Source organism: Rousettus aegyptiacus, unplaced genomic scaffold (genome assembly GCF_014176215.1).
Source record: "Rousettus aegyptiacus isolate mRouAeg1 unplaced genomic scaffold, mRouAeg1.p scaffold_m13_p_16, whole genome shotgun sequence".
In the NCBI taxonomy this organism is placed as follows: Eukaryota; Metazoa; Chordata; class Mammalia; order Chiroptera; family Pteropodidae; genus Rousettus; species Rousettus aegyptiacus.
The window spans coordinates 21,050,307-21,062,998 of NW_023416291.1; the positions used below are offsets into that span (position 1 = coordinate 21,050,307).

Below are 12,692 nucleotides of genomic sequence, written 5' to 3' on the forward strand. Positions count from 1 at the left end.
ATAAATTTGCCTATTGTGGATATTTCATATAAATGGTACTATAAAATATGTGCCCCTTTATAACTAGTTTCTTTCACTTAACATAATGTTTTCAAGGTTCATCCCTCTTGTAGCATGTGTCATTCATTTTGTATGGATATGTACAGTTTGTTGATCATTTATCCATTAATGGACAGTTGGACCATTTCTACTTCTTGGCTGTTGTGAATAATGCTGCTATGAACATTCACGTACAGATTCTTGTATGAACATTTCCTTTCTTGTGGATATATACTTAAGAGTGATATTGCTGGATCTTATGGTACATCTTTGTTTAACATTTTGAGGAACTATTTTCCAAAGTGGCTGCACCATTTTATTGCCATCAGCAGTGTATAAGGGTTCCAGTTTCTCCATATCCTTGTTAACACTTACTTTTTGGTTTTTTATTTATAACCATCCCACTGGGTTTGATGTGGTATTTCATTGTAGTTTTGATTTGCTTTAACCTAATGACTAATGATGTTGAGCACTTTTCACTTGCTTAGTGACTACTCGTATATCTTCTTTGGAGAAATTTCTATTCAGGTCCTTTGCCATTGTTATTTGGGTCATTTTTCTTATTGAGCTGTAAGGAGTTCTTTTTATATTCTAGATACAATTCCCTTATCAGAGGTAAGATTTACAAATTTGCAAATGTTTGCAAATATTTTCTCCCATTCTCTGGGTTGTCTTTTCACTTTCTTGATGGTATCCTTTGAAGTAGAAAAGTTTCATTTATCTATGAAGTCCAGTTTATCTATGTTTTCTTTGGCTGTGCTTTTGGTGACATATTTAAGAAACCATGCAATTCATTTTTCTTGTGTTTTACAAAAGTGATAATCCACAATAATGGATAATGGAGTTATTCTTCACCATAGATAGTTTAAAAAGCACAGGTGTAGATTTCCTTGGAGATCTTATTTAAGTTTGGATCCAGGATGGAGAACTCTTCTCAGTGCCTTTGTTCTATTCATGGAAAACCTGACCCACCTAGCTGTCAGGCTTCTTTTGGTTTATGTTAATAAGTACAGATGCTCAGATGAAAGGAGTAGCAGCTTTATTGCTGTATTTGTCTCAAATCCATCTACAAAGAATTATTTGACGTGTTTCTGAAAAATTAGAGCATCTGTTCTTCCTTTCTCCCACCCACATTTCCTTTGACATCCATTATTAAGGCAAGAGTCTGTTAGCTGTGATGAAAATCCAACCAAATTGGAGTATGTTTCTTTGTACCATAATAATCAATAGCCAGCTCTCTCTGCCTGTTTTTATGAAAGCAGGGAAGCCATGTGATAATTCCAGAAATGGTCTTTGCCATCATAGTTGTTGCTGTTGGTGGTGGTGGTGAGGGAGGGGAAGGTGGTATATTTCCGATATAGCATGATGTACTTTAGAGCATGCTAAAGGGCTGGGAGCTGTGAACAGGTATGGGATGTTAACAGAACTGCTGACCCCTCTAGATACTAAGAATGATTGAGGTAAGTGGTCCTACTTTGATAAGTTTGGACCTTATTAAGATAGCTGGTGTTTGCTATTTTCTATGGCTCTTGATTTAAGAAGACTTTTGACTTTTTTCATTTGTCAGCAGATTTCCAAGTGATGAGAGAATTACAAACCTTTTATTGTCTTTCTTAACAGCCATTGGAAATTTGAGGTTCAGCCTCTGGTTGTGGTACTGATGAATTATCTCTGGCTGTACATTCAAACATCTTACCATCCTGATTCTTTTCTCATTTGTTTGGGCATCCTTTGATCTAAAGGCTTTCTCTTATTAATCTCTCCAATTTTCTTATTTTACCTGAATGAGAATAAAACAGACCTATGTTCAAAAGGAAAGGGCAGGTATAATAAGAATTATTTTCTCTGGCAAAAGGTAATATGAATCTTGGCTGATTTCAGCTCATGTAGCAAAGAAAGAGGTAAACATGTTCTTTTTTCTTTTTTGTAGACGTGTTCTTAACGAACAAATAAAAAAAGGGGCCTAAGAGAATTGAAAGCATATGTTCATAAGAAAAGCAATACATGAATGTTCATAGTGGCATTATTTATAATGATAAGTATAAACAACATAAGAGGCTAACTATATGGTTTTACTTCTATGAGGCATCTGGAGTAATATTCAGAAACAGAAAGTAGAATAGTGGTTGCCAGTGGCTAGAGGAAGGCAGGAATGGAGAGTTAGTGTTTAATGGGTACAGAGTTAAGTTTGGGAAGATGAAAAAGTTCTGGAGATGGATGCATGGTGATAGTTGTACAACATGAATATATTTAATACCAATGAACTGTATACCTAAAATGATTAAAATGATAAGTTTTATATTACACACATTTTGTCATACACAAAAAATCGATTGTCAAAAAAATAGAAATAAAGTGTAAACAACCCAGATGTTCATCGGTTGTTGAGTGGATAACCAAAATGTAATGTCTACATACGATGGAATATTATTTGGCAATAAAAAGGAATGCAGTACTGATCCATGCTATGACATAATGAACCTTGAAAATGGGCTAAATGAAAAGTTAGTCAAGGCCACATATTGTATGATTCCGTTTATATGAAATGTCCATAATAGGCAAATCCACAGAGACAGAAAATAGATTAGTGGTTGCCATGGGCTGGAGAGACGGGAATGGGGAGTGACTGCTAATGGTTATGGGGTTTCTTTTTGGAATGATGAAACTATTCTGAAATTAGGTGGTGGTGATGGTTGCACAGCTCTGTGGGTATACTAAAACCCAGTGAGTTGTACACTTTTAAATGAGTACATGTTATGGTATGTGATTTATATAGCTCAACAAATTTTATTAAGGAAAAAAAAGACAGTGTAAGCTTAAGAGATGGTGTGGGATTGTGGACTGGAAAGTAGGTTCTGTTTTTGGAGATATATATATTTTTTATCTTGGACCCAGAATTTTTGAATTACACAACTGGATCTGACATTGATCTTTTTCTCTGCACTTCATGGCTCTGCTTTATGAGTTTTCTTTTCCAAAGGAAGTTAACAAACATTTTTTCTTTCCCGTGGTTTGGTATAGGTTTTTAAATATTTTTTTTTCGGGGGGGGAGTGGGTAAGAGGAAAAGGCTTACATATGATATTGTAAGAAACTTTGGATTTAGAAAAGAAACTCTGGTTTTAGATAGTCAGGAAACAAAATCTCACCTTACATTTTTTTTATACATTCTTTGATTTGTAGTTGATTTTATACTTTTTTTTCTCATTATGTTTCAAGTTGTTTGGTTCTTAATGAACCAGAGGGAAAAACGTGGAGGTATAACCAACAAGGATAAGAATGTTTTTTTTGTATGATAAAGTCCATATTACTTTAATGTACTGTAATATGTTAATTTAGTGATCTTTATTCTAAACCATTTTGCCTAAGGTTTGAAGATTAGAAAATCAATTTTAAATTAAAAATTGATGGTAAAATGACCTTTGCTTTATTCAGTAAATTCATTAAAAAATTGTTTTGAGTCACATAGACTTGCACAAAAATATGTACTTTATGAGGTGTATTATATATAAATATATTTTTTACTTAACCTACTATATGTACTATTATGGAAATGATATAAATAATGTGCTAAAGTTCATACTGTGAAAAGGTTGAATTGATCCACTTATTTCACAGGTGATAGTATTTAAATTTGAAATGTTAACAAGATATTAGTCATGTTTCAGATTCTTTAGTGGAAAGGTACTTAAAAATTTCTTTAGTTGTCTGGCAGAATTGTGTTTATTCAGTGAATTTTCTTTGTGTTTATGTTTGAGCTATGAAATTACCTTTGAAACTTCCCCCTAATATAGTGTAGGTAGTTATTTTTTTTTAATACATTTAAAGATTAATTTATTAAAGGAAAGGTATGCCAAAGCATGATCTGTGATATAGCACATGGGTTAAAACTAGTGCAGCACAAATTTGGATATAATGTTAAGAAACTGATTATATGTCACACTTTTAAATGTAAATTGGTAGTATTATTTATAATAGGTATGTTTTAATGCCTGACTTTCAAATAGCCATTGAGATCATACTATCTGAAACTTTTGATGCATCATCCCGGGAATTAAGCCTTTGTAGTGAGTTTATCCCATTCCTGTGCCTCCACATTGATTTTTTTTTGTATAATTTAATAGATACAGTCAGCCATCTCAAGGTTCACAGCTCTTAACAAATTAGATTGTTACTTTTTGGTATTTTTGATATTTTGTGTAGCAAATGAGATTTTGCTTTATTAAGAACTGTTTACATTAGATTGAGTTTAAATCAGCCAAATCAGGATTGAAACATTCAGCTTTCCATCCTTTCTTCTGCTAATATTTCAGGACTAGTAAGAACAGTGGACATTTGAAAAGGTAAGAATTATTAGGAGTATCGATGTAACATTTGTTCATGCCAGAAGTACTTATTAACAAGCCTTACATCCTGGATATGTCAAATTATGAAAACATCCTACCGTTTTTTAGGTTAGTAATTTGGAGTCAGTTTCTGGAGATAAATTAGGATAGAGGTAAAGGTTTGGGTAGGAGGTGGCAGAAAGCCCATCTGTTAATGTTGTGAATAGAAGTTGTGGTTTCCCATCTATTGGACTAGATTAGTTGCTTTTAAACTTGATGAGAGGAACTCCTTTGAAATGAAATCATATGTGTTTTAGGAATCGAAGTTCCATGTAAGTGATAAGGGAGTTTCTCAGGTAGTTTAAATCTCCATTTGGGGGAGACATGGAGCAGAGAGAGAGGATGACTCATTGTTTACAGGACCCCTGAAGCACTTCTACAGGGCTCTAAGGTTCTGTGGAGAAGAAGTGCTTTTCAACTCTGCAATTTTAGTCTGGGAAACTGGAGAACTGACTTAATTTGTTCTACCTTACCTGTAAATTTGGAGATGCTATAAAAAGTTCATCCTGGAAACACTGAATTCTCAATTTGTTTCTTGCATTTTTGAAATCGTTCATTTGTATGGTTCTATAGACTACTACTTCTCTTAGTGAAGGTTTCTCCCTCAGCTCTGCTCAAATCAGGAATTAAGACTGTTGTACCTTACTCCAGGCAGCTGTCTCTTGTGGTTTCTTAAGCTTCTTTTATGGTGTATCCTCTCAGTAAAAGGAAAGTTAAGCATGCAGTCTGCATAAATTACATAAAAGTCCTATTGTACTATTACATATGCTCATTAAAACCAAAACTTATTAAGAAATGAGATTAAAAATAAATAGAAATAGAAATTAATATCTTCTTCCTGCTTATTAGCAGATTGCTGTACAGACCCCACTCTGGAGACCCTTGACTTAGAGCTCTTTCCCATGTTATTCTAGCTTGTTCTTTCCTTAAGGGCTGGAGAGATGCTGGCTGCCAGGAGTTAGAGGAACAATAAGCAGGTGCTTATTAAGGAAGCTATATGTGATTCTCTTTGTTTTTATTCTGTTTGGCTTGTGACTGACTTTTTTTTTTTTTTTTTTTTTAAGTTAACAGCCTAAGGACCAAAGCCAGCAAGATGGAGGCAGTAATTTTAAATGTTTCTGATAATCTTAGAGCTTTGTATTCAGGTGTGTGCATGTGCTTGTGTTTTTTCAGGGTGTGGAGAGAAGCACGAGACCGCATTGTGGGTTTCCCTGGCCGTTACCATGCGTGGGACATCCCTCATCAGTCCTGGCTCTACAACTCCAACTATTCTTGCGAGCTGTCCATGGTGCTGACAGGTGCTGCCTTCTTTCACAAGGTAAGAAAAAGTTTGGTGAGAATGGCATGAATTTGGTAAGAGCTGAGCTATTATGTGGTAGTGAAATCCTGCCCTACAGGTAGAACTCCTAGAGTTTCTGATGTCCCTTCTATGCCAGAAGTAAGTTGTTTCTATTTTTAAAGACAGCGATCAAGATGGCTTAGAGCAATTCTGCAATAACAAGTTCGGATGAGAAGGCTGCCTGTACAGTTAGTTGCATGTAGGCCATTAGGAAAATCAGTTCCTATTGCTGAGCATTAGCGCTCTCTCTCAGTAAAACTGAGAGCACCGGGCTAAACTACCATCCATTTTCAGCATTGTCTTGCAGACGTGGCTTGGCCAGTGGAAGGCTGACCCTGGTACTCTTTGTTTCAGGCTAACCGCCACTATCCTGAACCCCACCACAAGCCTCTGTCTATTGTGGCTTTGTAAATTCAGTTTGATCCCTTAGAGCATGTAACTTTTACCATGACTCACATCCTGATTTTCAATGACTATCTAAAATGTAAGCCCTTTCAGTTGTTACTCTTCTCCTGAACTGTTATCATTAAACTATTCTTTTTTTTTTTTTTTTTTGCTTCTGGCTCATCTTCCCTATATATCTCATCTGTTCTATAAAGTAGCCACTGGCCACATGTGGCTGTTGAGCACTTGAAACGCAACTGGCCAGTATTGAGATGTGCCATAACTATAAAGTACACACAAGATTTTGAAAACTTAGCATGAAAGAAAGAATATAAACTATCAATAATTTTTTATATCGATTATGTTTTGGATACACTGGGTTAAGTAAAATATATTACTAATTAATTTTACTTTTTCTTTTTGCTTTTAAAAATGTGGCTACTAGAAGATTTAAAATGACTTTATGTGATTCACATATTTACCTTGTGTATTGCTGCTCTGTACCTCCTCTTCCCAAGTCCTTGCTCTGGACTCTGAAGAATCCCTGTTCTGAGACAGCCAAGTCGCCTGCACCCCCACTTCATAGAACTCCTCCTCTATCTCCTTGGCTTGATTGAAACCTGACTTTTCTCTGAGGACAGTGCTTCCCCTTTAGCCCATTCTTGTCTTTCATAAATGGAGGCTGAGGCTGCTCATTTTCCCAGATGTGTACTTTGGAGCAGGGAAGGTATAGAGAACTATTTTTATAGCTTATCAATGAGATTTCTAGATAATTCTCAGTTGTCATATAAACTCTCATATGAGGATCATGGCATCTGTCTTGTTGCTGATACCTACCAACCTTGTAATCTGTCCCTCATGGTCATCCAGGATGTTGGCACCTGGCCTGTTATCCTGATCTCTACTCTATGTCCTCTGACAATCTGGCCACTTCATTGCCCTCATGGGAGACCCACCCACTACACTGTCTTCTCCATAAATGTCGAAGTAGCCCAGGGTCGTAGCTTCTATCTAGTACTCTTTCTACTTTGTGTTATCCTTAGATATTCTGTCATACCCTCAAGGTCTTGTGGCTTTTCTTCGTACCTACAAGCTGTTTTCTGTATCCGTATTCCAGCCTTGGTCCCTCTCTGAGATATGTACTCATATATTTAATCATTTTCAATACATACCTGTATGTCCCTTCTGGTATGTCAAACTGAATTTTCCCCCTAAATTTCATCATCCGCCCCTCCAACTCCCTCAAATCTTTTATCCCTCGTATATTTTATATCTCAAATGGTAGCATCTCGAAAGTCATCTTAAATAGGACCTTGATAGTCATCTTACTGGGGACGTTTTGAACTAGCCTAAGAAGTCATTAAACTTTAAGCTTTTTTTTTACGTTTTAAAATATAATGTGTAAAGCTGATGGGCTCATCCCATTCTTGACTTTGCCCTTGTGTTTGTTTTCAAAATTTGAACGGGCTATGGTTGGGCTGGGGTTCCAAGTAGGATTAGAGAGCATATGGCTGAGAAATTATACATAATTAGGAGTTATTTATTTTCACCCTGGTTATCTGAGAAAGCCACATATTTTAGCAGTGTCTACTCATTCCAGGAGAATTTACTTTTCTTCTTTACTTTTCTCAAATTCTCCGATTGTTCTTTAAAATTTACAATAGTCAGATCCATTTAATTTCAAGTAATAAATCATTTACTTAATAAAACTTAGTCTTTTTTTCTACTTGAAAATCCAGAGCAGAGGTTACAAACTGGCAGCCCTCAAGCATTAGAGGCCTTACAGAAATGTTTGTGTAGCCCCCTGTGCTTGTCCCATATATTGCCAGACTTTAAAAATCAGTGGATTTTACAAAAAGATCTGGACCTTAATGAAAATGAAGATTAGGCCACACAGGGGCACCACCGGCTGGAGCTGCACGGCCGCTGTTCCCTGTAGAGGGCCATGTCTGTGCTTGTCTGCCCCACGGCTCTTTTTTCCTTATACCCATTTCTTTAAGATGTCATTTATTTGCCTTACTTGTTTGGTCCTTGAAAGCAATTAAGTTAGTCATTTCCTAAACTGGAACAATCAAGTTTTTTTTTATTAAGTTCCTATCAATAAAAAATGTTCAACCTGTACCTGTGTATTTATTTATAAATTGGATGTGTGTACTAGTGTATTTCTAGACATTTTTATAAGGTCGAGATAAAGGTAAAATGAAGTTTCAAAGTACTATTCTAAATTCTTAAGTATTAGTGAAAGCAATATGATCGAATATACCTTGTTATTTTTAAAAATCTTGATTTGACAATGTTTGCTATGACAGACAAGTCAGAGGTTTTTCCCAAAAATAAGCATAATTTTGATACTTGATTTTAATCACTGTTCCTGGAAGAAACACCTTATTGCTGGACTTACTAAGTCATGATACTCATCTCTCAATTTGATAGCATTTTGTTAAAATTGACTAGAATTTCCATCTTCTGTGATGCCATTTTTTTTTTTTTTAGCAAACTAATGAGAAGATGTTACATTTTTGTATTTTAGGGTAGGTTCTAACTCTACTGAAACTTCATTTATAAGATTTTTAAACAGGTTAAAAAAGTTTTTCTGTTTTTTAAAAATATAGATATGAATGTTCTTATAGATTTTTGTAAATTATTTTGCATCAAAATCACATAATGGTGGAAATACTTGAAATATTTCTTTTCATAACTTTCTCTATACTTTTTAAAAGGCAGTTCTTTATTCTTGTCATAATGTCACCATTCTCTTGATGAAGATATGGATTGTGCTTAGTAATATATTCTCCTTAGCAGACTAATGACAGCCATCGGCCATTTAAAGGGTCAACAGATTTTAATCACATGTATTTTTGTAAAAGAAAAATGTATAATTCATCTTCTAAGATCACTATTTCTTAAGTACTTTGCCTCAAGATAACCAGCAAACCACTGTGTGCTACAAAAATTTTGCAATCATTATAGATTCTACTATTTAAGGTAATAAAACATATAAGTCAGTTTTATTGGGCACCTCACCTATTTGTTCATTATCAGCATATTGGCAATACTTCACCATCTGCCCTGTTTTATAGCGTTTGCCAATTCTGTGACATAAGTATTATTGCCATGGCTGATGGCAGGTTATCGACAGGAGTAACTGCCCATGGAGTTGGGAAGAGATGGGTAGTTGCATACTATCATATCTAGTATTTTTACTAAACAGATATGATAGACATAAAGAACCTCGAGATAACAGTCAAATATAATACATAGTAGTAACATGTAACAAATTAGTTAAGAAGTAATGAGCTTTAGGTATTTATTGTTTTTTTTTTTTAAATAACTGCTTAAATTTTATTTTTAGGTAAGTGTATTTTTAATGATGGCTCTTTCAGAACAAGCTTTCAGAATTCTTGAAAAATCAGCATTCATTGGCAATTGTGAGCCAGCTTCAGCACACCACTTTGTGGACCTTGCAGGACATTTAAGAACTTATGTTTTTACTCTGACTGAGTGAGATCAGAAGCCACTGAGGAGTTTAGAAAAGGAGTGACATGATTGGTTGGATTTGTGTTTTAACATGATCACGTAGCTGTCCTGAGAAGGCTATAGTGAAGAAAATATGGCAGCAGGGAGACTGTTTAGGAGACTGTATGAACAGTCCAATAAAGGGATGATGGTGGCTTGGAGCAGCGGGTAGCCAGTGGCAATGGTGAGAAGTGATCAGATTCTAGAATCTGTGAGGCACCGAGGGATTGGATGTTTCAGTGATTTACTGAGAAGTCTGAGAAGTCAACCAGGCTTTCCCCCTCACTTATTCCTTATTGCCTTTTCAGAGATAGAATGTTGTTCAGCTGAATCAGTGTCTGCCCTAATTTGACAGATCTTTATATTGTTGCAAAATCACTGAGGTACCAAGGAGATTAACTGAAATTCCAATTCTCAAAGGGGGTGATAATAGCAATTTGGACAGGATAATTCTTCATCGTATAAGCTCTGTCTTACATGATGTTTAGCATCCCTGGCTCCAACCCGCTAAATGCCAGTGACTGCCACACCCAAACTCTTCCTCTTCACTTCCTGAGAGTACCAAGATACATGAATACTTTTGCTGAGAGCCAAGGAACTGTGTGGTCACTAACAGTGTATGGTTCTTCTTCCTCCCTGACAGTATTATGCCTACCTGTATTCTTATGTGATGCCCCAGGCTATCCGAGATATGGTGGATGAATACATCAACTGTGAAGACATTGCCATGAACTTCCTTGTCTCCCACATCACTCGGAAACCCCCCATCAAGGTGAGGGTTCCACTACCAACGGGACTGGGGTGCATGCATTAGTTTGCAGTAGGTGCAGTATGTAAACCTGCCTCAGGCTCCTTTTCTGTAAATGAGGATAATGATGTCATCAGATAAGATCGTCTTAGGGTTAAACGAGTTGTTAATACAGGGGCTCTTCTCTCCTAAGGGGTAGAATGGATAGAATTCAGTGTTTGGAAATTGGATGGGAAAAATGTTACATGTTTAATTTTTTCTGATTTTTAACTGGAATTTAGCATTTCCATAAGTTATGAAACAAGTTACAATTCATAAGAGTATTCACAGTAACTGTATTTTGTCTCCAGTAGTACTCACAGATATTTTCATATCACATTAACATTTGTTGCCACATTTCAGTGTATCATTTGCGTTCATTGCTGCTTTGAAATTTTGGTAGTTATTAACTTTCTCCTTATTACTTAACAGATAGATAAAAGAGCACATATGTTACTATATTTCAGTGTAAATTACTTCCTTAGTAACCTCTTGTATTTTATTACATGCATTTAAAAACATTCAGAAGTGGCGTCCTCACACTTCCCCAGGTTGCCAAACCAGAGTGGAGGGGAGTCCATGGCACAAAAAACTTAAGAATTTGAGTTCATTTATGTAAAACTCTAAGAATAGTGTCTAGTACGTAAGTATTGTATAAGACAGGGGTCCCCAACCCCTGGGCCATGGACCGGTACTGGCACTGGGCCATGGCCTGTTAGGAACCAGGTCACACGAAGAGGTGAGCGAGCGAAGCTTCATCTGCATTTGCAGCTGTTCCCCAGCTCTAGCATCACCGCCTCAGCTCCACTTCAGATCATGAGGCACTGGATTTTCATAGGCACACTGGTCCCAGGTGCCAAAAAGGGTGCGGATCAAAACAAAAGTCCCCTCCAAATTATAGAAATTCGAGTTTTGTTTTGCCTTTGAATTAATGAATAGATTTGACCAGAAGAAACTAAATTCATACTCAGTGCACAGAAAATACCAATTTCATCACCCTTTCTGTCATCACTGCAGGTTCAGACAAGTGAAAGCTCTCTTGGTGAGGGTCAGGGTAGGCCTGGTAAGGGCCTTGCCATGATTAATACTAGAGAGTCTGCATGTCACTTCAGTATTTAGTGACTATGTTCTGTCAGTATTTATGGAATCACACCTCATGTCCTTAGAAAAGTTAACAAATGAATTAGACTCTAATTTTCATTATTGTTAAAAAGACATATCATTTCATTTTATAAAATAAACAGTTTACTTTTATGGAAATCCTTAGTGCCACAAGTAAATAATAATTGGGTGCATATTACATTCCTCTTATATTTTGAAGGTAAGTTCTAGCTAAGTAACACCAGCCTGTATTAATAACAATAAAACATGTCTTAAATGGGAAGCAGAGTGGTAACCAGTGGTAACCACTAGGTCTTATGCAATAAAGCATAACAAATCGAGCTAGAAAAGCATTTGGGGGCCTTATGTATCCATTTATACATAATCAAACCTTTTCTCAAGCATGGCTCAAATTTTAACTCAACTCCTGATTACCCCAACGCTTCCTCTGTTCCTGAATCTTTTGCTAAAGCCTCACAAAACAATAACTAGTGGACCAAATTGTGTGTTTTTTTAAACTGTGAATGATAAAAGTCAGAGTTATTTCAATAGAAATAGTATGTTTCCAGGCACAGTGGCAGATCTGATATTAAACAATGAAAAGCACAGTTTTTTGCAAACTTTAAGGTGAGGGAGGCAAGATCTTAGAAATAAATTAATGATTGGTGCAATATTCTATTCTTTATTTATTCTTTCTTATGTACCCAGGGACTGGACTTCAGCCAAAATGTATGCTTCTATTTATGCCTCCCTAGTAGATCAAAAGACAGCCATGAAAATTTAACGTCTCTGATTAGGTACCTAATAATATCATCAGTCACTCTACTCTTACAGACATGATGAATTTTTCATTTTCATTAAAGCGTGTTTGTCTACTATATTATTAGGCAAGTGTTCATTAGCTAAACCATCTCTTTAGAGATTGAGATAGGAATAATTTGCGCAATGGTATATGAGATTCTCACCAAATGAAAACTTGAGAAATAAGAATTCTCTCTGAATTTTTGCAATCTTACGGGAATATAAGAGGTGTTCCATTCAAGATTAGGATGACTTTTTTAAAATCAAAGGCTCAGTAGATTAAGAATGTTTTCAAATGATGTATTTCACAGTATAGAACCAGTTTGAACTAAATATTAATTT

The 12,692-nt window shown here is 35.8% G+C and overlaps 1 protein-coding gene across 5 annotated transcripts in view; it reads left to right on the forward strand.

The window, feature by feature from the left end:
* Nucleotides 1-12,692, forward strand: part of EXTL3 (exostosin like glycosyltransferase 3) — a 56,661-nt gene that overhangs the window by 37,503 nt on the left and 6,466 nt on the right. For all 5 annotated transcript variants that reach the window (XM_016144667.2, XM_016144670.2, XM_016144671.2 and 2 more), the window contains 2 exons: nt 5,596-5,740; nt 10,305-10,433. In XM_016144667.2, the coding sequence (XP_016000153.1) occupies nt 5,596-5,740; nt 10,305-10,433 (274 nt within the window). The remainder of the gene's footprint in view (nt 1-5,595; nt 5,741-10,304; nt 10,434-12,692) is intronic.